Source organism: Pleurodeles waltl, chromosome 5 (assembly GCF_031143425.1).
Source record: "Pleurodeles waltl isolate 20211129_DDA chromosome 5, aPleWal1.hap1.20221129, whole genome shotgun sequence".
NCBI classification, from domain to species: Eukaryota; Metazoa; Chordata; class Amphibia; order Caudata; family Salamandridae; genus Pleurodeles; species Pleurodeles waltl.
In genome coordinates this window covers 465,136,262-465,159,751 of record NC_090444.1, presented here as the reverse complement: position 1 = coordinate 465,159,751, position 23,490 = coordinate 465,136,262, and the positions used below count along the sequence as shown (strand labels likewise).

Below are 23,490 nucleotides of genomic sequence, written 5' to 3'. Positions count from 1 at the left end.
TGTAATATTACTGTTGCAGCGAAGACGGTAAAGGCTAATCTCTCACCCTTCATCATGTCATACAGGATGTTTTCTCAGGACTGCATCTGTTTGATTACCAAGTTCTCAAAAGTGAGAATCTAAACTGGCATTACATGGAAAAATGGGTAGAAGGTTGATGCAAGCTGTAGCCCTGGTTATGTGGTTTGTTTGTAAAAAAAATAATAAAAATAGCATAACCAGATCTTCCTAAAGAACCCAAAAATGTTGATCTTTGTTCTGTAGAAGTCTGGCTTCTCGATCATCCCAAACCAAAGACCCAGATTCTATATACTCATCTCATCATGTTCATCACATAAGTGGGACATATCTTCCTAACTGCACTCAATACATCGTCCTGTGGTTTTATTTTGTTCTTCAGGACAACATTCACTGGGAGGAAGCCATAAAGATGTATTTGCGTTTAGACAAGCAAATTCATCGTAGAATCAGGGTCCTTTTAGAACTGTAAAATGCTGTCCTCTGTTCCAGAATGTCACTTGAATAGTGAAGAAATTCAATTAAATGCCATTGTTTCAGTCAGAGGTTCAAAAGCCAAGAATAACAAGACAGGCAAGAAAGAACATCCCTGTCCAATTCCTCTTCCTAGCACAACTGATTGCTAAAATTGCCTGTTTATTCTCACACTGTTTTTATGACCCGAATATATTTATTTAACCCATGTTCCGAAATATGGTGGTTAATCCATCTTCTCCAGTATCCTGAGCACAAGGAACCAATTTATGGAATCTAAGGGCTTCTTTGCATCAAAGGCAAGAATACATGAAATTCCCCTCTCACCTACTGCCATGCATTCTTACATTTCTTTATTAGGGCTCTAAAATGTAATCTGTTTCTATCGCTTTAATTCACACACACCTCTTTTCCGCTTCTTTTCGTAGTTGTGAATCTCACTGTTCGCCCGTTCAGCATTGTCTTGTATGCTGCTCAGTTCACCGCGCTTCAACCCATTAAAAAAAAATCTTTACTAGTGTCAAAGTAGTGCCCTGTCTAAACCTGAAGATGTTTACTGCCTCTGGGTCTGTCAATGAAAGCATTCAGACAGTGTATTTCCTTTTACCTATGTTCCACCTAGATGTCAATGACAACTAGGTGTGCCCCATGCAGTTGTGTCATCCTATGCAGATCTGCTTTGAGCTAGTTAATATAGGACAACCTCAAAACTGAGGAGAAAAATACTGCTGAACAGTAATATGCCATTTCCTCTGGGTGTGACTTCACTAAATTCCAAAGCATGAATAATGAAGACAAATGTGAAAATTTCAGGGTAGAGGAAAACTATTATAGTTACTTTTTCTAGCGGCCTCTGTTAAAATGATTTACTTCAGGTTGCATTACATCACTGAAATCTAGCATCAACAGGACATAGTCAGGGGCCTACACAATCAGTTTGTGGATCTCTTCTGACATACCCTGGTCAGTGTGGGAGGTGCATACACATTCAAAATCACCTTATCACTTTTATAGTCCCCTCCCAGCATTGCTTACCAACCATTCAATCACTTGACAGGTCTACCCTCATAGCTGACATGTTTTCCCGATCAATTGTCCCTTCCCCATCCCACCTTTTGACACTGATGAAGCCTGCAAAAAGTACATGAATAGAGACTGATCTACCAAAAAAGCCAGGGCTATGCAAGCATAAGAATTAGTATATAAGGCATGAGGGTGCGCCCAAAAATGAAATAAAATCTGGGGTCTGTGGAGAAATGCAAGTGTGGACAGTGTAGACCCTTAACCTCTCAGAGAGGAATAGAGAAGCAGAGAGTAGCTATTACAAGCGTGCCTAATGGTAAGATTGTTATATGGAGCCTGGACTGCTGCAGTCAATATATAAACGAGCCAGAGGAAGGCCCTTGTGCAAGTCTTCTGGTCCTCTGAGGTATGTCAATGGTAGAAAACATTGTACATTTTGTAGTGCCTGTATAAATGTCAACTGTGTTGCACAAATGTGTATTTGTTGTGATACGTCCATTGACTTACAAAATAATGCAAAAAAAAAAAAAAAACAGGGTTCATTCAAGAGGCACGCATCTTGTAGAAGTCAAGTTAGCTTTGTGTCATTTAATGTATCCAAAGACTGCATCTCAGTGTATATTCACTTCGATTAACATTCCATAACAAGTCACCTCAATTGTCGCCCCTTGCTTATTCACCACCAGAAATTATCAATACTCAGATTTTATATACTGTGTTGTAGTTATCAATGTGGACAGTATGTTTTAATAGAATATTTAGCATGTTTTAATGAGATGGTTAGTATGTTAAATACCGTGAAGTGTGCAATTTTGCCACACAAACACAGATCAATGCCATTAGTGCTGTTTTGAAGTTGGAGTACATGCGATATATGTTGCTCTTGTCCCACAATGCTCAGCTTGTTTTACATAACTCTGGTAGCCTCCAATAACAACCAATATTTCCACAGCTTTAGGAAGTGGTTTTCCGTGACATCTGTCTGCAACTTGCCACAAAATAATGCCGCTTTCATCACACTCACCGATGTGTGAAAAAATGCATGCTCCTTTTTCATCCAAACGATGTTAGTGCATTTCAGGAGACCACAGCACAGATCGTGTTCCTGATGTTATGTAGGATACAACGGAATCAATTAAACAGGGCTGCTCCATATCTTGATACTGTGTTGTACCCAATGAAGATAATCCCAAATGTGTTTGTCTACCAATATTCAGAACTGAAATTAGGCTGCTTCACTATGTGAAAACATATTGAAATAAAGTTGAGAAGATCAAGCAAATAAAATTCATATTTAAACTCGAACTTTTAGCGCAAATCATATTTAAACTCGAACTTTCAATACAAACCTAAATATACAAGACATGACAGACATTGGCCGTTCATGAGATAAATGTCACTGCTGATTTTCTTTAGCAGAATTGCTTACTTTGATTTCCACATTTCTAGTCTTCAGGTTGAATCTGACTTGAAGCTGCAAGTGTTCTACAATAGGGGCAAATATTTTCATCCAGTTCTCTTTTAACGGGGTGTACCTATGTGCCGGCACGGGGACTTTCCTCATTTCATCCTTGTCACCCTAGAACAAAATAATGTTCACATATTTTTCGTGTCAGTCAATTTATCCAAGGGAAAGCAAAACATTTCTCATGTGTTTAAGTACTTCTACAAATGCAATCACATGTTAAAAAACTCAGTTTTAATTTCTTTAACAGACACAGTGTACACAAAGTATTTAGAAGTGAAAAGTGTTATTATACTGCAATTACTGAAAAATGATAACTGTCTATTCCCGTTAGTAACTAGTAATCATAAGAGCTAAATGCTATCCAAAACATAATACACAACACACCGTATTTTATTTATAAAGCATGGAATTTAGCAATCCCTGTGTAAAAACCGGTCTCGCAGTAGGCAGATATTTGTGGCAACAGGTTTATTTTTTGCACTACTTGGGTAATTAAAGAAAAGTTAGAACCTTTCTGCATGTTTCTATCATGCCTTTACAAATAAAATAAAAAAAACAGATGTGCATTTAACTGCTTCTAATGTATTTGTGTAACAACTATCCAACAGCTTTTTAAGTGTTTAATTTTGCACTCAAAATTCTCTGTTCTTTATGTTTGCAAACGTTCTTTCTGCCATATGAAAGAGCTACACCCCAAGGATTTATGTGGTTTGTGGGAAAGGTGATGGTGACACCATGTATTATAAGGTGTAATGTACGTCCTGCCATACATCATAAGGATATTGCAAGTTACCTCAGAGCTTCATAACCTTATAATGGAACTCTGCCTTGTTGCGTCATTTGATCATGGAACTCCTCTGTGACATTCAATACCCCTTGAAAGTACGGCAGGGGCTACTTTCAAACTAAGAATAAATTACAGCTAACAAAAATGCATTCCATGAGTTAATGAAAGAACACTGGAAATAAATGAAGATGGAAGTTTTCATTGACTCAGAAATGTGAATATTCATTCTATAGCAGGACTGGAGGCTCAGATTATGCTTCTCTTTCTTTACTACTCAAATTTCAGCAGCCAATTAAAATACAGAAAAAAGTTAACTACATTTCCCATCATGCTTTACACGACATGTCCACCAATCATCAGCTCCCTGACCCTATTAGAGTCCATAACACTTAGAAGAACTCCTCTTTCTTTGCTGCTCTTCTGCGAGATAAGTACTCATTTTCGTATCCTTTTATACTGGTTGTCGTTAGTGGGATTTCTGTATTGGGGATTCTGGATTTGGCGGCGCTCGCGCTTTGGATTGCAGCGATGCCCTTGGAAAACTATTTTCTTGCCCTTTTGTTTATTCCTTCAGGTTTTTCCGATCCCGGGAGGGGTTCCGCGATCTGGCGGGCCCGCTCCCGCGGATCTTACATGTGAGTTTGCTTGGCTCTTGTTGGTCTCCCCGGCCCTCTTGGGCCTCTGCTATAAGTATTTTAGTTCGGTCTTCTGTGTGTGACCGGTGCCTTTCCCTGGTTTGGCCCGGGTCAGAGAGCGGAGTCGGAGCGTGTAGCCCAAATCCTACTAGATCTACTATTTGTGCTATGCGCATTCCGTTGTCAGTTTCTCCTCCTCCTGGCCGTTGACAGCATGCGGAATCGCGCGTTTTTCGCATTCCTGACGTGCCCATCATCGGTGTAGACGCCTGGCTGTGGCTGTAATAACGGAGCAAGCTCTGCATTCCTAGCGGTGTACACGCTTTCTGGAAGGTTTATTGTCACGGATGTAATCTCTCCTGGACGCCCTCAGATATTATTTGGGGGGGTTGGGGGGGGGGGGGGTGGAGAGCCTGCAATAATATTTATACAGCAGTGGCTGAGGGGCCCTCTTAGGAATGTTTTCATATTGCACCTGGGGTGGCTCCCACCCTTGTTGAGTCCAGTGTCCGACTGGTTTGATATATGCCCGTTCGCAGTGCATTGCGTTACAATGACAATGTGTATTGCTCCCTTCTGTCTGCTCCCAAAGGATCGCCTCTTGAGGCTGAAGTTTCGTCTGTTTCAGATTCAGCCGCTTCAGACTCCTCTCATTCCAGAAGCTCCTTGCGTAAACGCAAGAGGCCTAGGAAGTCGGCTTCTTCTCATGCCATGGAAAGGCCCAAGTCTCCTTCCAATCCGTTCCAGTTTAACCCAGAGGATATTATTCATCCTCGTTCTGTGGATTGGGCCTCAGCGCAAGCCTTGGCGGATTATCTCCATGATAAATTAAGAAAGGGCTTCGACAAGGAGGTGGAGAATAGGTTGCGGGCTGAGTGCTCTAGGCCGGAAATTCCAGACAAGGTGGCGGAGACGCCAGACATTGATCCCAGCATGCTTACTTTTCTTAAGAAATTCGCCAAGGACCCCAAAAAAGACATTGACAGGGCTTGGCGCTCGCGTCAAGGCAAGCTTTTGGACCTTTCGGGTCCTTTGGCCAAGATCTTGGAAATGGCCTTAAGAGCAAATGAGACTGGCGCTCCAATTGACCCTCATACTCTGGCTGAGTGGACACAGAGGGCGATTTGTTTGTTAGGAAATGCAAACTTCGTCATATCAACAGAAAGGCGCAAGTCTCTCCTCATGAGAATTGATTCCATGTTGACGGAGTTAGTGGCTGTGGATGCGGGTCCCCTGGCGGTAGGTCGTCATTTTGGCGACACGTTCGTTAAAGACATAGCACAGTATGTGACTACCTTTACTACCCTGGATAAGGCGCAGGCGAACTTGAAAAAGGTTTTCCACTCGGGCTTTTTTTGGGCAAGACGGGAGAGGCAGGGGCTGCTCGTCAGGCCGTTCAAACTTCCAAGGCTCCCAGCGAGGCTCTTTCAGTAGAGGCCGGGACTATACCAGAAGAGGTGCTTTCTTCCCCTCCCACTCTTGTTTCCTTCGTCGGTGTGGACAGCGGGGTGGTTCCAGAACCAATATCCAATCAAGTTTGTCTGCAGGTGAGACTTCAAGATTGTTCTCTCATTCAGGTGGGGGGCTGTGTGCAGCATTTCCTCCACAACTGGTACCATGTGACTCAGGATGCATGGATGTTGCAGACTGTTCAGGGTTTCCGTTTGGAGTTCTTTCAGACTCCGCAGCAGGAGAGTATTCCTCCTCCTCTCAATTTTTCCCTACCAGACGCCAACGTGATGGATTCCGAGATTCAGGATTTGGCCAGAAAAGAGCGATTGCTTTCTGCGAACCCCATCCTTCCGGGTTCTGCAGCAACATCTTTCTGGTACAAAAAAGAGGAGGAGGGCATTGCTTGGTTTTAAACCTACGAGAATTCAACTCATTCATCGTCTACCGGCATTTCAAAATGGAGGATCTTCATCTGTTACCAGATCTTCTTCACACGGGACGATGGCTGATGCGACTAGATCTCAAGGATGCGTATCTGACTGTTCCATTTGGCACCCTCACAGGTGTTTTCTCCAGTTCAGGTGGAGGGGCAGTTGAATGGAGTATACAGCCCCGCCCTTCAGGCTCTCCTCAGCGCCTTGGTGTTTCATAAAGTTGCTCAAGCCGGTGGTTTCACACCTGAGGGAGAAAGGGACCCGCTTGATAATATATCTATACAACATTCTGATCATGGCGCAATCTCAAGAGTTGCTCAAGCAACACAAGCTCACAACCATCTCCCTTCTTCAGGATCTTGGTTTTGTTATAAACCAACAGAAATCGATCCTTACTCCTTCCAGGACTGTAGAATTCTTAGGTTTTGTGAGAGGTCACTATTGGTCCTTCCCAAGTCCAAGCTTCGGGACGTCAAGATGGAACTTCAGGGGCATTAGCCAAAACCTCTCTGTCCCCGAGGAAAATCGCTTGGATTGTGGGTCTGCTGGCTTCTCAGTTGAAAGTGATTTTTCCAGGGCCCCTCCACTACAGAGCGTTACAGAGACTCAAGATCCGCCATCTTCAGAGAGGCTTGACCTATTTGGATATGGTTACTCTGACAGACAAAGTTCACTCGGAGCTCAATTGGTAGTTGACGCAGGTCAACGCGTGGAATGGCAGAGCTATATTCAGCTCCCAGCCGGATACGGTGATAGAATTGGATGCCAGCCTTTGGGGCTGGGAGGCGAGATGCGGGGACATCTCAACGGGGGGAGATGGTCTCTGCAGGAACTTCAGTTACACATCAATTGCCTGGAGTTATTAGCGGGGTCTTTTGCAATAATCACTAGGGTGTGAGGGTTTCCCAAGTATACGTTCCTTTGGGACGTGAACTTAGTTCTTAACTTGTTTGAGAGATGGTCTAATAATTCAGATTTGTCTAGGAAGCAATTGTCAGCCAAGTTAGCCATGCTACTATGCTTGGCGGCTTGTCGAACATCTTCGGACGTGAAGGCCTTGGATCTTGCAGGTAGAGTATTTACACCGGAGGGTGTTTCTTTTTGGATCTTTAGAAGGACCAAGACATTATCTACGAGTATAGAATACTTTGCATTTCCGTTTTCTAAAAAGTTGTGTGTTGTAGATTGCTTAAAAGAATATGAACAGTGTACTAGATTACTCAAGTCGAATCTGACGGGTCAATTGCTAATTTCACTCAGTAAACCTTTTAAACCTGTCTCTGCAGCTACCATTGCTAGGTGGTTGCGCTTTGTAATGGTTGAAGCTGGTATTGATACGCATTTATTTGAAGCGCACTCAGTTCGGGGTGCAATGGCATCTAAATCTGTACGTTTAGGTGCGTCTGTGCAGGATATTATGAAATCAGCTGATTGGTCCTCAGACTCTAACCGGTGCTGTGCCTTGGACGAGGTGACCTCGTCCAAGGCTACAGTTCCCGTGTGCCTTGGACGAGGTCACATTTATTTTAGGCCATTTCTGCCCCCCTGGGACCGGCTGAGCTAGAGGCCCAAATCCACAGGTAGGCACTGTTTTCTTTAAAAAAAATGTGATGTGTCCACGTTGTGTTTTGGGGCATTTCCTGTCACGGACAAGTGAGGTATCATTTTTATCGGGAGACTTGGGGGAATGCTGGGTGGAAGGAAATCTGTGGCTCCTCTCAGATTCCAGAACTTTCTGTCACCGAAATGTGAGGAAAATGTGTTTTTTTAGCCACATTTTGAGGTTTGCAAAGGATTCTGGGTAACAGAACCTGGTCAGAGCTCCACAAGTCACCCCATCTTGGATTCCCCTAGGTCTCTAGTTTTCAAAAATGCATAGGCTTGGTAGGTTTCCCTAGGTGGCGGCTGAGCTAGAGGCCAAAATCTACAGGTAGGCACTTTCCAAAAAACACCTCTGTTTTCTTTAAAAAAATGTGATGTGTCCACGTTGCGTTTTGGGGCGTTTCCTGTCGCGGGCGCTAGGCCTACCCACACTTGAGGTATCATTTTTATTGGGAGACCTGGGGGGAACAAAGATTAGCAAAACAAGTGTTATTGCCTCTTGTCTTTGTCTACACTTTTTCCTTCCAAATATAAGAGAGTGTGTAAAAAAGACATCTATTTGAGAAATGCCCTGTAATTCACATGCTAGTATGATCACCCCCGAATTTAGAGATGTGCAAATACCCACTGCTCCTCAACACCTTATCTTGTGCCCATTTTGGAAATACAAAAGTTTTCTTGATAGCTATTTTTCACTCTTTATACTTCAGCTAATGAATTGCTGTATACCCGGTATAGAATGAAAACGCACTGCAGGGTGCAGCCCATTTATTGGCTCTGGGTACCTAGGGTTCTTGATGAACCTACAAGCCCTAGATATCCCCACAACCAGAATAGTCCAGCAGACGTAACGGTATATTGCTTTCGAAAATCTGACATTGCAGGAAAAAGTTACAGAGTAAAACGTAGAGAACAATTGATGTTTTTTTCACCTCAATTTCAATATTTTTCTTTTTCAGTTGTTATTTTCTGTAGGAAACCCTTGTAGGATCTACACAAATTACCCCTTGCTGAATTCAGAATGTTGTCTACTTTTCAGAAATGTTTAGGTTTCTGGGATCCAGCATTGGTTTCACGCCCATTTCTGTCACTGACTGGAAGGAGGCTGAAAGCACAATTTTTTTTTAGCCAGTAAAACGCCAAATTTGTGTTGAAAAATTGGGTTTTCTGATTCAAGTCTGCCTGTTCCTGAAAGCTGGGAAGCTGGTGATTTTAGCACCACAAACCCTTTGTTGATGCCATTTTCAGTGGGAAAAAAAAACACAAGCCTTCTTCTGCAGCCACTTTTTCCCATTTGTTTGAAAAAAACGAAATTTTCACTGTATTTTAGCTAATTTCTTGGCCTCCTTCAGGGGAACCCACAAAGTCTGGGTACCTCTAGAATCCTTAGGATGTTGGAAAAAAAGGACGCAAATTTGGCTTGGCTAGCTTATGTGGACCAAAAGTTATGAGGGCCTAAGCTCAAACTGCCCCAAAATAGCCAAAAAAAAGGCCTGGCACCGGAGGGGTTAAACAGTTTTATTACAAGCCAGTAGGTGATTTTGCATCTAGAGTGTTTCAGGCAGCCTTGAACTAGCATAATCTGAGCCTTCAGTCCTGCCATTGAATGTAAAATTTGTTAGCAGTTGCGCCAAGAATTTTCTACTCTATTAAGGACACAGAGGTGACTATTATCCCTCCCAAGGATTTATTTGCTGATTTGGGTGGCAGTTGTTAATTGCAGACTATATTTGGATATGTTTTAATGTACCCTCCCAAGTTATGAAGTTGATGTTTAGGATCACCATGCTATTATTATTATTTTTTCCAGCTTTTCCTAGGATCGAAGCAAAAGTCGGAGTAACAAGGACATCCTTCCCAATGAATCATGGTGGGACATTCTATCTGTGGTGAACGATAGTCTTCAAGCAGTTGATTCTTCTTCGTGGATGTTTTTCCAAGTTCTTAGTTTATAATTCTTCGTGATGCAGTTTGTGAAGCAAAGAAAGAGGAGTTCTTCTAAGTGTTATGGACTCTAATAGTGTCAGGAAGCTGATGATTGGTGGACATGTCATGTAAAGCATGATGGGAAATGTAGTTAACTTTTTTCTGAATTTTGATTGGCTTCTGAAATTTGAGTAGTAAAGAAAGAGAAGCATAATCCCCGCCTCCGTGTCCTTAATAGAATGGAAAATTCTTGGTGCGACTGCTAGCAAATTTTACATTCTAAATCCTTTCATCAATGTTACTATGTCACAGCAACGGAAAACCTACATTGTTTTCTCCCTGCTGTTAGGTCATAGAGGTAAGCGGAATGGCAGCGGACTTCTACTTCTCAACCGCCACCTCTCACCTCTCCTGGGTCCCTGCAGACCTGAGTGAGGCAGGGAACACTGATTGGGCTCTCCACTTGCCAACCACTAACTCCATTATGAACAGCTAATATACAAAAACAGCTGACAAAGGAATTCTAGACCTTGCTGGTACAGCTCTCAAGACAGCCACTGTCTGAAAAGTTGCAGGTGGGGACAGAAAGCAGGGAACTTGGTGGTGGACAAGAAATTACTGTTTTTTTTTTTTTTTTTTAATATGGCTGGGAATAAGAAGAGAGGGTGGTGAGATCAAATGACAGGACACTAGTTAGGTTGAGCATAGCAGCGCACAAGTGCTGCTTTTCCGACGTGTTGTTATCTATTTGGGCTTTTAACCACACCCATCATTATCCCTCGTTCATGGGTGTAGGAAGTTGGCTCTGTATATACTATTTCAAAGTAAGAAATAGTGTGCACAGAGACCAAGGGTTCCCCTTAAAGGTAAGATAGTGGCAAAACTAGATCATTCTAATGCTCTATTTTGTGGTAGTGTGGTTGAGCAGTAGGCTTATCAGAGGGTAGTGTTAAGCATTTGTTGTACACACACAGGCAATAAATCAGGAACACACACTCAAAGACTTACTCCAGGCCAATAGGTTTTTATATAGAAAAATATATTTTCTGCCAGCAGGCAATTCCCTGTGTCCTCGGGTTGCAGACCAGGGGGGTTTTGTGGAGCACAGGGAGGGGAGGGGAGGGGGGGGGGGGTGAGGGGAAGGGTTGGCGGCTGTAGGACACACAAAACACACCCTCAGCGGCACAGGGGCGGCCAGGTGCAGTGTGCAAAGCAGGCGTCAGGTTTTAGATAGGAAACAATGGAGGGACCCGGGGGTCACTTTAGTGGTGTAGGCAGGCACAGGGGGGCTTCTCGGGACAGCCACCACCTGGGCTAGGCAGAGGGTCGCCTGGGGGTCAATCTTGCATGGAGGTTTGGTTCCTTCAGGTCCTTGGGCTGCGGGTGCAGTGCTTGGTCCAGGCGTCAGGTCCCTTGTTACAGGCAGTTGCAGTCAGGGTGAGCCTCTGGATTCTCTCTGCAGGCGTCGCTGTGGGGGTCCAGGGGGGTCGTCTCGGGCTACTCACAGGGTCACAGTCACCGGGGAGTCCTCCCTGTGGTGTTGGTTATCTGGATCTCGAGCCGGGGGCGTCGGGTGCCGTGTGAAGTTTCACACTTCCGGCGGGAAGTGTGAGTTCTTTGGAAGTTGCTTCTTTGTTGCAAAGATGTAGCTGTTGTTGAGCAGAGCCGCTGCTTACAGGAGTTTCTTGGTCCTTGGGGTCAGAACAGTCCTCTGAGGCTTCAGAGGTCGCTGGTCCCTGTTGAATGCGTCGTGGTTGCAGGTTTTAAACTCTGGAGACAGGTCGGTAGGGCTGGGCCCAAAGCAGTTGCCGTAGTCCATCGTCTCTGCAGGCTTGTAGGTCAGCAGTCCTTCTTTGTAGTTCAGGTTGCAGGAATCTGATTTCCTGGGTTCTGGGTGCCCATAAATACTAGATTTAGTGGTGTGTTTAGGTCTGGGAGGGCAGTAGCCAATGGCTACTGTCCTTGAGGGTGGCTATACCCTCTTTGTGCCTCCTCCCTGTGTGGAGGGGGGCACATCCCTAATCCTATTGGGGGAATCTTCCAAAACTAAGATGGAGGATTTCTAAAGGCAGTGGTCACCTCAGCTCAGGGTACTCTAGGGGCTGTCCTGACTGGTGGGTGTCTCATCCTTGTTTTCCTAATTATCTCCTCCAGCCTTGTCGCCAAAAGTCAGGGCAGTGGCCGGAGGGGCGGGCATCTCCACTGGCTGGGATGCCCTGGGGCGCTTTAACAAAGGGGGTGAGCCGTTGAGGCTCGCCGCCAGGTGTTACAGTTCCTGCAGGGGGGAGGTGTGAAGCACCTCCACCCAGTGCAGGCTTTGTTCCTGGCCAAAGAGTGACAAAGGCACTCACCCCATGTGGCCAGCAACTCGTCTGGTTGTGGCAGGCTGCCAGAAACTGGTCAGCCGCACACTAGAAGTCGGATTGGTATTTATGGGGCATCTCTAAGATGCCCTCTGGGTGCGCGTTACAATAAATTGCACACAAGCATCAGTGTGCATTTATTGTGCTGAGAAGTTTGATACCAAACTTCCCAGATTTCAGTGTAGCCATTATGGAACTTTGGAGTTCGTGTTTGACAAACTCCTAGACCATATACTCTTATTGGCTACCCTGCACTTACAAGGTCTAAGGTTTTGCTTAGACACTGTAGTGGCATAGTGCTCATGCACATATGCCCTCACCTGTGGTATAGTGCACCCTGCCTTAGGGCTGTAAGGCCTGCTAGAGGGGTGACTTACCTATGCCACAGGCAGTGTGAGGTTGGCATGGCACTCTGAGGGGAGTGCCATGTCAACTTAGTTGTTTTCTCCCCACCAGCACACACAAGCTATGAGGCAGTGTGCATGTGCTGAGTGACGGGTCCCCAGGGTGGCATAGACATGCTGCAGCCCTTAGAGGCCTTCCCTGGCATCAGGGCCCTTGGTACCAGGGGTACCAGTTACAAGGGACTTATCTGAGTGCTAGGTCTGTGCCAATTGTGGAAGCAAGGGTACAGTTTAGGGAAAGAACACTGGTGCTGGGGCCTGGTTAGCAGGGTCCCAGCACACTTTCAATCAAAACTTATCATCAGCAAAGGCAAAAAGTCAGGGGGGAACCATGCCAAGGAGGCATTTCCTTACAATGGGCTTGCATTTCAAAAATCCTTTATTATCATCATTGGTAAATGCTTTAAGTTTGTCCCTCCTTGGTGCAGTTTGGTTACCGCCTTAGACATCGACCCGGTTACATGGCTATTTGCACTTTTGCTGATACGTTTGACTGCGAGTGAACTTTTTTTTCCTTGTGCGTCTCCTTCACGCTCGTAGCCTGGTGCTTTGAATTGGCTCGCTTAAGTGAAACTGTTTTACTTTTCATTTTCAATTTATGTGATATTTCATTTCTAATTATTTGGAACGGGAAGGCTAAGGAAATTGCAAAGGTGGAGTGGAAGGGTGTCATGACACCAGGTATTTTTTTGTTCAAAAAGGTTAGGCAGGGGACAGATGGCTAGTGGGGGGGAGAAGGGTACAGTATCAGATAGTTCATTCTTTGTGGTTTTGTTTAAATACCTAGTTCAGGACAGTGTGCCGAGGCATATTAAGATACGTCCTGAATGATGCTCCCATGCCTCCTATACCCCTGCCAGATGCTCATCTGTGCGAAGGCAAAATAATTTGGGAGCAACCGTACAAAACATAAAATTGTAGATAGGTAACTGAATAAAGAGGAAGGTTTTCAACTATGGTGTTCTGAGTGACAATATAGACAGCCTGACCTTTGCTCTTGCTGCCCGTTTAATGAAAACTCTTAGGTGAAAATTATCTCCATTATTAACAAACATTTGCAATGCAATGGGTCTTGCGTTTGCTGGAGTTAGAGCTATTGGACTTTTCTTGCCACATAAATTGAAAATGAAAAGTAAAACCGTTGACATAAGCAAGCAGTTGAAGTCGCCACAGCTGCCATGAGCGTGGGCGCAAAGCAGGTTTGCTTCCAGTCAAACATATGGGCAAAAGTGCAATTATCCATTCAACAGGGTCGATCGCCAAGGCCGTAACAAAAGCGTCCTAAGGAGGGACAAACGTAAAGTATTTACCAATGATGATAAAGGATTTTTGAAAAGCAAGCCCATGAATGAGTGATAGTGATGGATTGTGGTGGGCGTAGTTAAAAGCCCACAGGTAGATTACAACAAGTCAGAGCGCTTGAGCGCTCAATCTAAAATATTATGTAAAATAAATAATTTGAATTTATTTCTAAACAGAGGATTTCTCCGTGAATAAACATGCATCCAAATCAGCAGTACCTTAGATCATAGTGGGGGATGGTTGCAAAGATCTGTGCTGACGTTTATTGGTGATAAATGGGCCAATACCAGGACAGTGCGTACCATCACAAACCATTACTAAACTAGACATTTAACCAACCTCTACTGACCATACAAAACTACACACAACCGGTCGTTGGAAATCCCAGACCTGTATTATAGGGCTCACAGAGCTCAGTGTGGCTGCGGTAATGCTAAGTAAATAGTAGGAATATTCACCGAATATATGGTTTACCATAAATATATTTACACTCTTATCACTACTCATATTTACAATTTCATGCATATGGAATTGAAGTGATTTTCCCCGGAATGACACACAGCTGATACATATTGAACTGTACAGATGTAACAAGAGGTCTCTAACACAACATATATAACATGACAAGCCACACATACCCCGACACATACAGTTAACAACACATCCAATATATGTTAAACTACATGACACAACTTTACAAAACCCACATATACGATACATCACAAACTGCACATTAACTGAGCAAATACAACACAGCACAACACATATTTACCCACAACTCATTTAATTCATAACATATCCCATATAACATTCCCCATGCCATGAATGTTAAAGCTGTGAATTACTGCAAGCCACCGAACGCCAGGTTTGTGTCTCCATACGTACAGTGCAGCCCTTGGTTTTTGTGTGAACATCACCAGTGGGCAATCTCACTTAAATAACGTACATAGTATATCTTTGAAAAATAACTTGTTTAAAAAAAGTAAAAAAGAAAAAAAAGGAAGCTGTTCTTTGAAGCGCGGTCAGTGGGCCTCTCACTTCTCTATTCCTCCTCCAACCCAAACACAAACATCCCTGGCTGGGCTGGAGTCTGAGGGGCTGGGAAAAGGTGTCTTCTGGCAGTTATTCTAAGGCTGTATCTTTTTTTCTGCTATATAAAGCTCTGCTCAGTGTATGTGGCTGTGTTTCCAGTAGACATTTGTCTGAGTATTTCAATCTATCAAGAGAATTTATGGTTTCTCTTCTGTCTCATCTCCGAATGTCAGTAAATTCACAGGGTTTCTCAGGAATTTACTGCCGGGGAGGAGGACTATGTTCTCGAACATTTGGGGGATAAAGTACAACTGTACAGAGGTGTGGTAGTTGAACTTTCACATGCTGTAGATGCTTTTTAATACAAGTATTTCTGCCCTGCATTTCAACAAAGCTCAATGAAGTTAGCAGAGCAGCCTGATAAGATTTATGGACCCAATTAAGATAAGCAATGCCCTGCGTACGATGTCGTGAGTGCTGGCAGCGAGGGGCCCTGGAGAAAGAGAAAGAGAAAGAGAAAGAGAGAGAGAAAGAGAGAGAGAAAGAGAGAGAGAAAGAGAAAGAGAGAGAGAAAGAGAGAGAGACAGACAATGCAAGGGCATATGGTGTTTGTTAAATAAAATACGCTTTTTTAGGAGGCATTTGTTAAGTAAAATAATCTGATTTTGAGGAGCCTACAAACACAGCACTAGAATAAAGCCAAAACAAATGTCAACAACATGGGAGGAATGGAACGCTGCAATAAAACACAGGCATCTACCAGCCTAAACCACGCACACAGTTAAAGGAGACCATCAAAGAAATAGAAAAAAAAGTCTGTCACAGCAACAGATAGAGAAAACAAAGTGGAACTATACAGAGGTAGGTCACTGCTCTGAAACAGAAAAGTAGGGAGAAAAAGGCAGAACTGACCACTGAGGGGAAATAATTTTTAAAGGAAACTGCAACCAACAAATGAAATCGCTTTCTTCCACATTATAAGTATGCACCAAGTCGAACGCCTATGCTCGACCTAATAATTACCCATTGAGAATTCTACATGTTTTCCAGTGAGGGATTTCAACTCAAGCTTCAAGATCAAAACACATAAGCCCATGATGCCTGTACGAAAGAAAACAAGCATATAATGTACATTACAAAATTCACAACACTAGCAAATGCCCACCCCTACTCAGACTTTCTAGTCCCCTCAACAAGCACATCATGATTTTGAGATATGAAAAGTGTTCTTGAAATGTATGTGAAAGCCACAATACCCAAGTATTTTAACTAGCCATAAAGGATAACAGCTTTGCATTTTTTGCCTGGTGTTCATCTTTATGTTCCAGTACCTCAGTGGTTTGAACACAAATGCTGCCTTACCATTGTCTCTGCAAGCAGCAAGACAAAATACCTTCAGTGCAGGTGGGACAGCTTGTCTGTTTCTCCCTTTTAGCTATGCTCATTTAGCAGTCTGTGTGCCAGAAAACTGGACCAAGGTATGTTCCCTGCCAGTAGAAGGCCTTTCCTCCCCACGCCTCCAACACCCAGCAGTGGGAACTGCTTAGGGGGGAGAGGGTGTGTGGACGCCTGGCATCTTTGGTAAGCATAGACAAGGCAAGGTCTTTTAAAAAAAAAAAAAAAAAAAAAAAAAAAAAAAAGGGAGGAGGGGTACAAAGATCTGTTGTGCATTTACAAGGAGCTTGGAGCCCGCCCACTACTTACATTTGGTTGGCCTAGTGACTCATTTGCTGGTTTGCTTCTTATTCAATGTTTGCATCTCCCTTGGAGTATAGACGTGAAGTAATTCTTTTGATTGGCTGACTTGTATGCTTTTACTGCTCACATTTAGGGAACTACTTTTTTTTTTTTTTTTTTTTTTTTTTTTTTAAATCGAGTACGCCAGGAGACTGCATGTATTTTTTCAGGTCTCTCCTTTATAAGCTTCTGCCCACCATGCTGCGTCGCCTTCTCTCGTGTGCTTCTCCCCACCCCTATGTCATTCCCCCACCCCTCCACATGGCTTTCTCCCCAAGCCCTGTGTTAAGGTATTCCTCATGTACTTCTCCGCCTGCCCTCCGTGTTGCTCTTCCTTGTGTGCTGCTTTTCCCATTTTTTGTTTTATTCCCTACAAAGCCCCCAACCCACTTCTCCAACGCCCCCTCCATTACCATTTTCTTTTAAATATCCTAATTTTTTGTGAAGGCCAGGCAGCGAAGGGCTGCAGCCCCACCTTTAATAACTGTTTTTGACCTACTTCAATTTTTTTATTTACTGATCTATCTCAGATCAGTAAATAATAAAATAAAAAAAAATAAAAAACACACACACACACACACCACATAGCCGTAGCCATTGTGAAACAAGCGCATGCATTTGCCATCACACATGCAAGTGCCTATATAATGGTGTGCACTATCATGTCGCTCTTTTTTTTTTTACTTTTGGCCATGCTGTAACAGCATCTATTAGTGATACTTTACAGCTTTGCCAAAAGACATTGACAAAGCCCATAGTTCCTAAAGTTGATAAAACACAAGGTTTTGTTCATATATCGTCTGGCAAACACCCATCACTAAATCAGTTTACAGGACATAAATGCTATAGGAATGCTCTCAGTTAAAATCAACTGCACTTTCATGAATAAAGGTGTGCGCTTATTTTTCTTTTATTAGTGGTTAAGTTTCTATTTTTAGTAATAAGAGGCAGAATCTTCACATCGTTCTCGTCTCACCTGGGATGGCCCTTATTCACTCTTTGTAGATTCTGAAAAGGTGTTTGACTCAGTTTAGTGAGAACATCTCTGTGCAGTTCATGTATGGGCCTTGGATACAAATTCAGACCTTATACCATGTTGTATATGTTTTCATGTGTTTGGAGAGTGGTCCCTTAGGGTGGCACATTCGTGCTGCACCCCTTAGTGACCCTCTTTAGCACCTCAGGCCCTAGGTACAAGGTGTACCATTTACTAGGGACTTACAGAGGTTGCTAAAGGATTTGCCAGTTGGGGAAACAACTGTACAGTTTTGAAAAATAGATCTGGCACTGGGATCCTGGTTAGCAGGAACCCAGTGCACTTTCTCTCTAAATCACATCAGATACCAGGCAAAACGTGAGGGGTAACATATCAAAAAGAGGCACTTTCCTACACTTGCTTACTCTCTGTAAATACTACAGCATCATCTACAGTGCCAACCCATTGGCAATATGCCATTCAACACTACATGCTATTTTCTTCGTGGCCTCATAATACTCCCAGCCCTACAGTGCAGCCAGCATACTGTCCTTGAGCAAATTGGCAATCAACACAGCACCAATGGTCAACACACTGCTCTGAGTAACACACATATCTTGCCAATCTAGGCTATTAAAGTGCAGACAAAAACCTTATGTCATGCTGCCTGTACAAATATGGGTTCAAACCCACGCAGACAACAACACAGCATCACCACAAGACAGTCACTCATTCCCCCTCCCACAATTTGTCTATTTCTAGCTCCATCAAATACTCTGAAGTGTCTCTAGGCGCCATAAAGTTCCTATTATTAACTGGGAGAACACTAACAACAATGAACTCACAAGCAATTATGTCAAAATAAACTTTTAAAAAAATAAAAAAAACCTGCATCAACAATGTACAAGCTGGTTTATACGGTGACCATCAAACGTGGATTTTATGGGATAGCCCTAGTTTTTCACAGATCTCTCACTGCGACCTGACACATTTCTGCACTACAAATATGCCTTGGTTTTAAAAAGAGTAGCAGCCCTGCGAGTGCATATATTATGTCCATGCACTTCTCCTGTGACAGCAGTAATGGGAATAGCTGAATTTATAATAGCAAACATGCTACTGTTTGTCACCAGCACTCATGCCAGACATGTGTCACTTTAAAAAGAATACAACAGCCCACGCTGCTACAATAAGCATCCCACCACGCTAAAATTACCAGAAAGTCTTATGTTTATGTAACATATAGACCAAGCATGTCACGGTTACAGTGGCTACAGTGATGCTAGCAGCTGTGAATGAGAAGGGCTGTACTCCTTTTGATGAACTGCTCGGGGCCAGTTACTTAATTTTCTTTCATATTTAGTCGACCTTAATCTTGACGAGAACTTGCTTGTGGTAGTGCATAATGAATGACTGGTTGCTTATATTTTAGTTGTGTGGAACATCACAGGAAAAAAAACACTTAACTGTAGTAAAAATATCAAGCAGGTTTTCATCTATCTTGCATTCTAAAAAGGATCAGGGTGGTGGGTCTTCTGAGCCAAGGATGTAATCTGACAAGCTAAATCCTGTGTGCAGCAGGTCTGACCCCCCTACCCCCCACCTTCGCAAGGGGGCCCACATTAAAAACGTTGGCTTGTGTCCTCTCCAGTCTATAATACTTATACACCAACTATCCATGATGGTATCCAGACGCTGCATTATCAAGCTCTGTGTAAAGATGTCAGGTTCTACTAAATAATGTTTTGCAGCATACTTTTTTCCTCCTTAATGTCAATTCCAAGTAGATTCCCATAACAAGTGCCTCCACTATGGAGGCCATTTCCTTCCATGGTGCTTCTTTTGAAGCGTGGTACATACAGAGACTTAAACTTCTTGAATCTAACCTCTTTCTTCGCAGCATAACAGTATATGCATAGCTTTCCATTGTCAGGAAAAATCAGATGAGCAGCTCCCTAGACAATGGTCAGAGCCTTGAAATCTACTTTTGTGGAAAAAGACAGCCAATTATTTATTTTTTCCAAAATACGAGAGGTATGCGAGTACCAAGGGGCTCACAACAAATCGTCTTTCAATTCTGAATTTTTCCATAAATCTGGTATTCACTTATATAGAGACCACAAAAAAACGTGCATAACAATAACACAAGCAGGAGCCAGTAGTGGCTCTTGCAATGGTAACCCTATGCTTTTTATCCAAACCAGGTTGAAATCTGGTAAGTGTTTGCAGATAGAAACCACAAAACTTTATCAAATGAGTGGTGGTTCTCTAAATTCGGCAGGCCATCTAACATAAGCTCCAAAGTCTAAGCATGTACCGACACTTCAATTTCACTGTCACCAACCATCACATCAGCTCGGCAAAAAAATTTCAGCGCGTCCACCATCAGAACCTGTTTGGTATTTATTTAAAAAAAAAAAAAAATACAAAAGAAACTAATTCCAAATAGACAACCACATTTCTTTTGAGTGATTACAAGAAACAAGTGTGTAGTAACTATTAATGCTGAAGTGATTACCACATTATCAGGGTTAAAAGAGAAGAACGTGTAGCGGTGTCTAAGAACTCCATGCCATTGTAGTCCTGGATACAGTTATTGAGTGTTGTCATCTCAGCCCCTATTGTGGGCTCTGTCAACTTATGGACTGACATATGTGTCTCAAGACTGTCCAGGTTTTTAGGCCTAGCTTAAACGTGCAGCTTCTGCAAGACGTAAGGTGATCAACGGAAAAACAGTTAAGAAACGTCACTGAGAAAGGGGCTTTGACTCAACCCACATATTGATCTTTCTGCATAAAGAATTTGATTGGGCATGAATTGAGTGATCCAGCTTTAAAAAAATAAAAAGAAGTAGTGCATGTATTACATAGATTACACTCACAACAACAGGTTTAAATTGGCTATGGTAACAAGCAAATAATCAAAGCTACTGATCTGATTGGTTCATTAAGAAAACGTGTCAGATGCTAAAGGTAGGAGGGTTGATTATTTTACTGAGAAAAGCATATTAAGGCCAATAGGCCTTTATGGCTAGTTTGCAAATATATGTTTTTAAAGCTTGTAGATCATTATTTTGTAACACAGAATCTCATAGATCATCATAATTTGGGGGGGGGGGGTTGAAGATTTGCACTGTGATAGTTCTTGTTAGGCTCTCTTATAAGGTGCTGTATATTGGCCTGCCGATTATAATTGTGTACATTTGTATAACTTTAAGGCTTCAATCCTGAGTGTTCCCTTGTGGGAAAGCTTATGCTCAGCACAGTAGGGCGGAGTTTGTTATAGTGAAAGGCACTGATGAAAGCTTTAGACCTGATTGGTTCATGGAGTAGAGTTAAGTCAGACACCATAGGTCTGATCTGCTTATTACAAATAGTAGGCCTCGCATATTTACTGTGAAAAGCATATATTAAATGTATTAGCCTATTAAGAGTGGATTATTATTACACTATGTTAAAGCATGTAAAAATGTACTTCGTTAACTGTAACTCAGTAGTAGGCAAAGGATTTGGTGTTTGCTACATCATATGACAAACCATGGGGTAAATTTGCTTGTCGGATCCTCTTAGGAGACATACTGTTCTGCCAAATGCAATTCTGCATTTATTTATATTGTTAAGACTGTAAACCTGGTGGCTGCCTCACAAGGAAAACTTTTGCCCAAACCTGTAAGACTGAAATCGTTATTTTGATAAGCCAATGTATGTCTACTCTGTTTGGTATCATGAAAAGTTATGGCAAAGTCGTTGAGCCTTATTTATTGTTAGAAGAAAATGTTAAAATCAGTAGCCCTGTAAGAGTTGTTCTAGGCATTCTATGAAGGTTGTATACTATTTTGCCAAATGTAATGGTCTACATTTGTGTCGCTTTTTGCATATTATTCAGTTACCTGGTATGCCAGCTTTTGTTGACTGGCCCTTGTTATGAGCATGGCAGTTCCCCTCACACTATAATAGTGTTACTGGGGCTCTCATATGCCTCTTATTTCACCTGCCGTGCATCACATTTAGCACTGCCATTTTAAAATTGTATTGTCCATAGTGCACTGTGTTTTTTATTGTCCCAAAGCGAATAATAGGTTGCTTTTAAACATTCTAAATGCTTGATCTTCAAAACAAAGTACTTTCAATGCCGCTCACAGCTCTGGGGAATAACACGTCACACAGCCCACAGAACTAGGAAGCCACCCTAACTGAATTAACACTTTTTTTAAAAAGCATTGGTATAGTCAACATGTATGGCCTTGGGAAGCTGGTGCCAAAGTTACTTATCACAAGCATACGTCACAAAAATAAACAGGAAAAAAAGCAAACCTGCTGTCACCTAAACATAAATGTCTTATGCTTGCAATTCATATTTTACATTAAAAACAAATAATAATCGATGTAACTGTTTTACTATGATTTCTAAAAAAAATAACAAGCTTTTAAGTATTGCATACATTTTACTATTTGTAAAGAAAGCATGTATGAATCACCAACTCACCAAGCACTCAAATCACATGCAGTTACAGTGCTACAACGTCATTTTAACTACAACTGTACTGAGCATTGGCAAAGCAAATAGGCCTGGCATTGACTATCAGCCTTTAAAGAGTTGCCTAAACTTTTTTGTTTTGTCTTGGTTTTTGCAAAACTTTATTGGTGTAGAATTTTCTTGGCTCTCGCCAATCTATATAATAATAAACAAAATGAAAGAAAAATATATGTTTTGGTGTCATAATAGCCCCTGGCATGGAAAGGAAGTACACTAAATGTGAATGTGCTCCTTGTGAAAGAGGGGAATGCCATCACTCACAGTAAAGTTACCGTTTGGTTTATATGGGCTGATCAATTACCCCATGCTGTAGTGGGCAGCACACATATGTGAATGATAACAACGGACCAATTGACGAGGGCTAGCTCAACACCCTTTTTAGTATGTATATTACATATATAAGTTTACTAAAAAGGAAAGGATCTTGGCTAACCTCAAGAAAATAAATCTCCTTTTAACTCGGCACCCAAAGTCCCGGCAAGGTAAACACTAATAACTTAACCCCTTAGCTGCTGGGCCTTTCCCCCCCCCCAGTGCTGAGCCCTTTTTTGGCTATTTGGGGTAGTTCGCGCTTAGGGCTTCATAACTTTTTGTCCACATAAGCTAACCACGCCAAATTTGCGTCCTTTTTTTCCAACATCCTAGGGATTCTAATGGTACCCAGAGTTGGTGGTTTCCCCTGGAGGAGACCAAGAAAATAGCCAAAATACAGTGAAAATTTATTTTTTTCCAAAAAAATGGGAAAAAAGGGATGCCGAAGAAGGCTTGTGGTTTTTTCCCTGAAAATGCCATTAACAAAGGGTTTCTGGTGCTGAAGTCACTATCTTCCCACCTTTCAGGAACGGGCAGACTTGAATCAGAAAACCAAATTTTTCAACACACATTTGGCATTTTACTGGGACATACCCCATTTCTACTATATTTGGTGCTTTCAGCCTCCTTCCAGTTAGTGACAGGAATGGGTGTGAAACCAATGCTGGATCCCGGAATGCTAAACATTTCTGAAAACTAGACAAAACTCTGAATTCAGCAAGGGGTCATTTGTGTAGATCCTACAAGGTGTTCCTACAGAAAATAACAGCTGAAATAAAAAAATATTGAAATTGAGCTGAAAACAACAGCCATTTTTCTTTATGTTTTACTCTGTAACTTTTTCCTGCGATGTCAGATTTCTGAAAAGCAATATACCGTTTTGTCTGCTGGACTCTTCTGGTTGCGGGGATATAAAGGGCTTGTAGGTTCATCAAGAACCCTAGGTACCCAGAGCCAATAAATGAGCTGCACCCTGCAGTTGGTTTTCATTCTATACTGGGTATACAGC

General features: G+C 42.5%; 1 protein-coding gene across 1 annotated transcript in view; it reads right to left on the bottom strand.

Annotated features, from left to right (window-relative positions):
* PNO1 (partner of NOB1 homolog) overlaps positions 1-23,490 on the bottom strand; it is an 81,362-nt gene that overhangs the window by 43,886 nt on the left and 13,986 nt on the right. Inside the window, exon 2 of the mRNA XM_069234277.1 lies at positions 2,945-3,094. Coding sequence (XP_069090378.1) covers positions 2,945-3,094 — 150 coding nt within the window. The remainder of the gene's footprint in view (positions 1-2,944; positions 3,095-23,490) is intronic.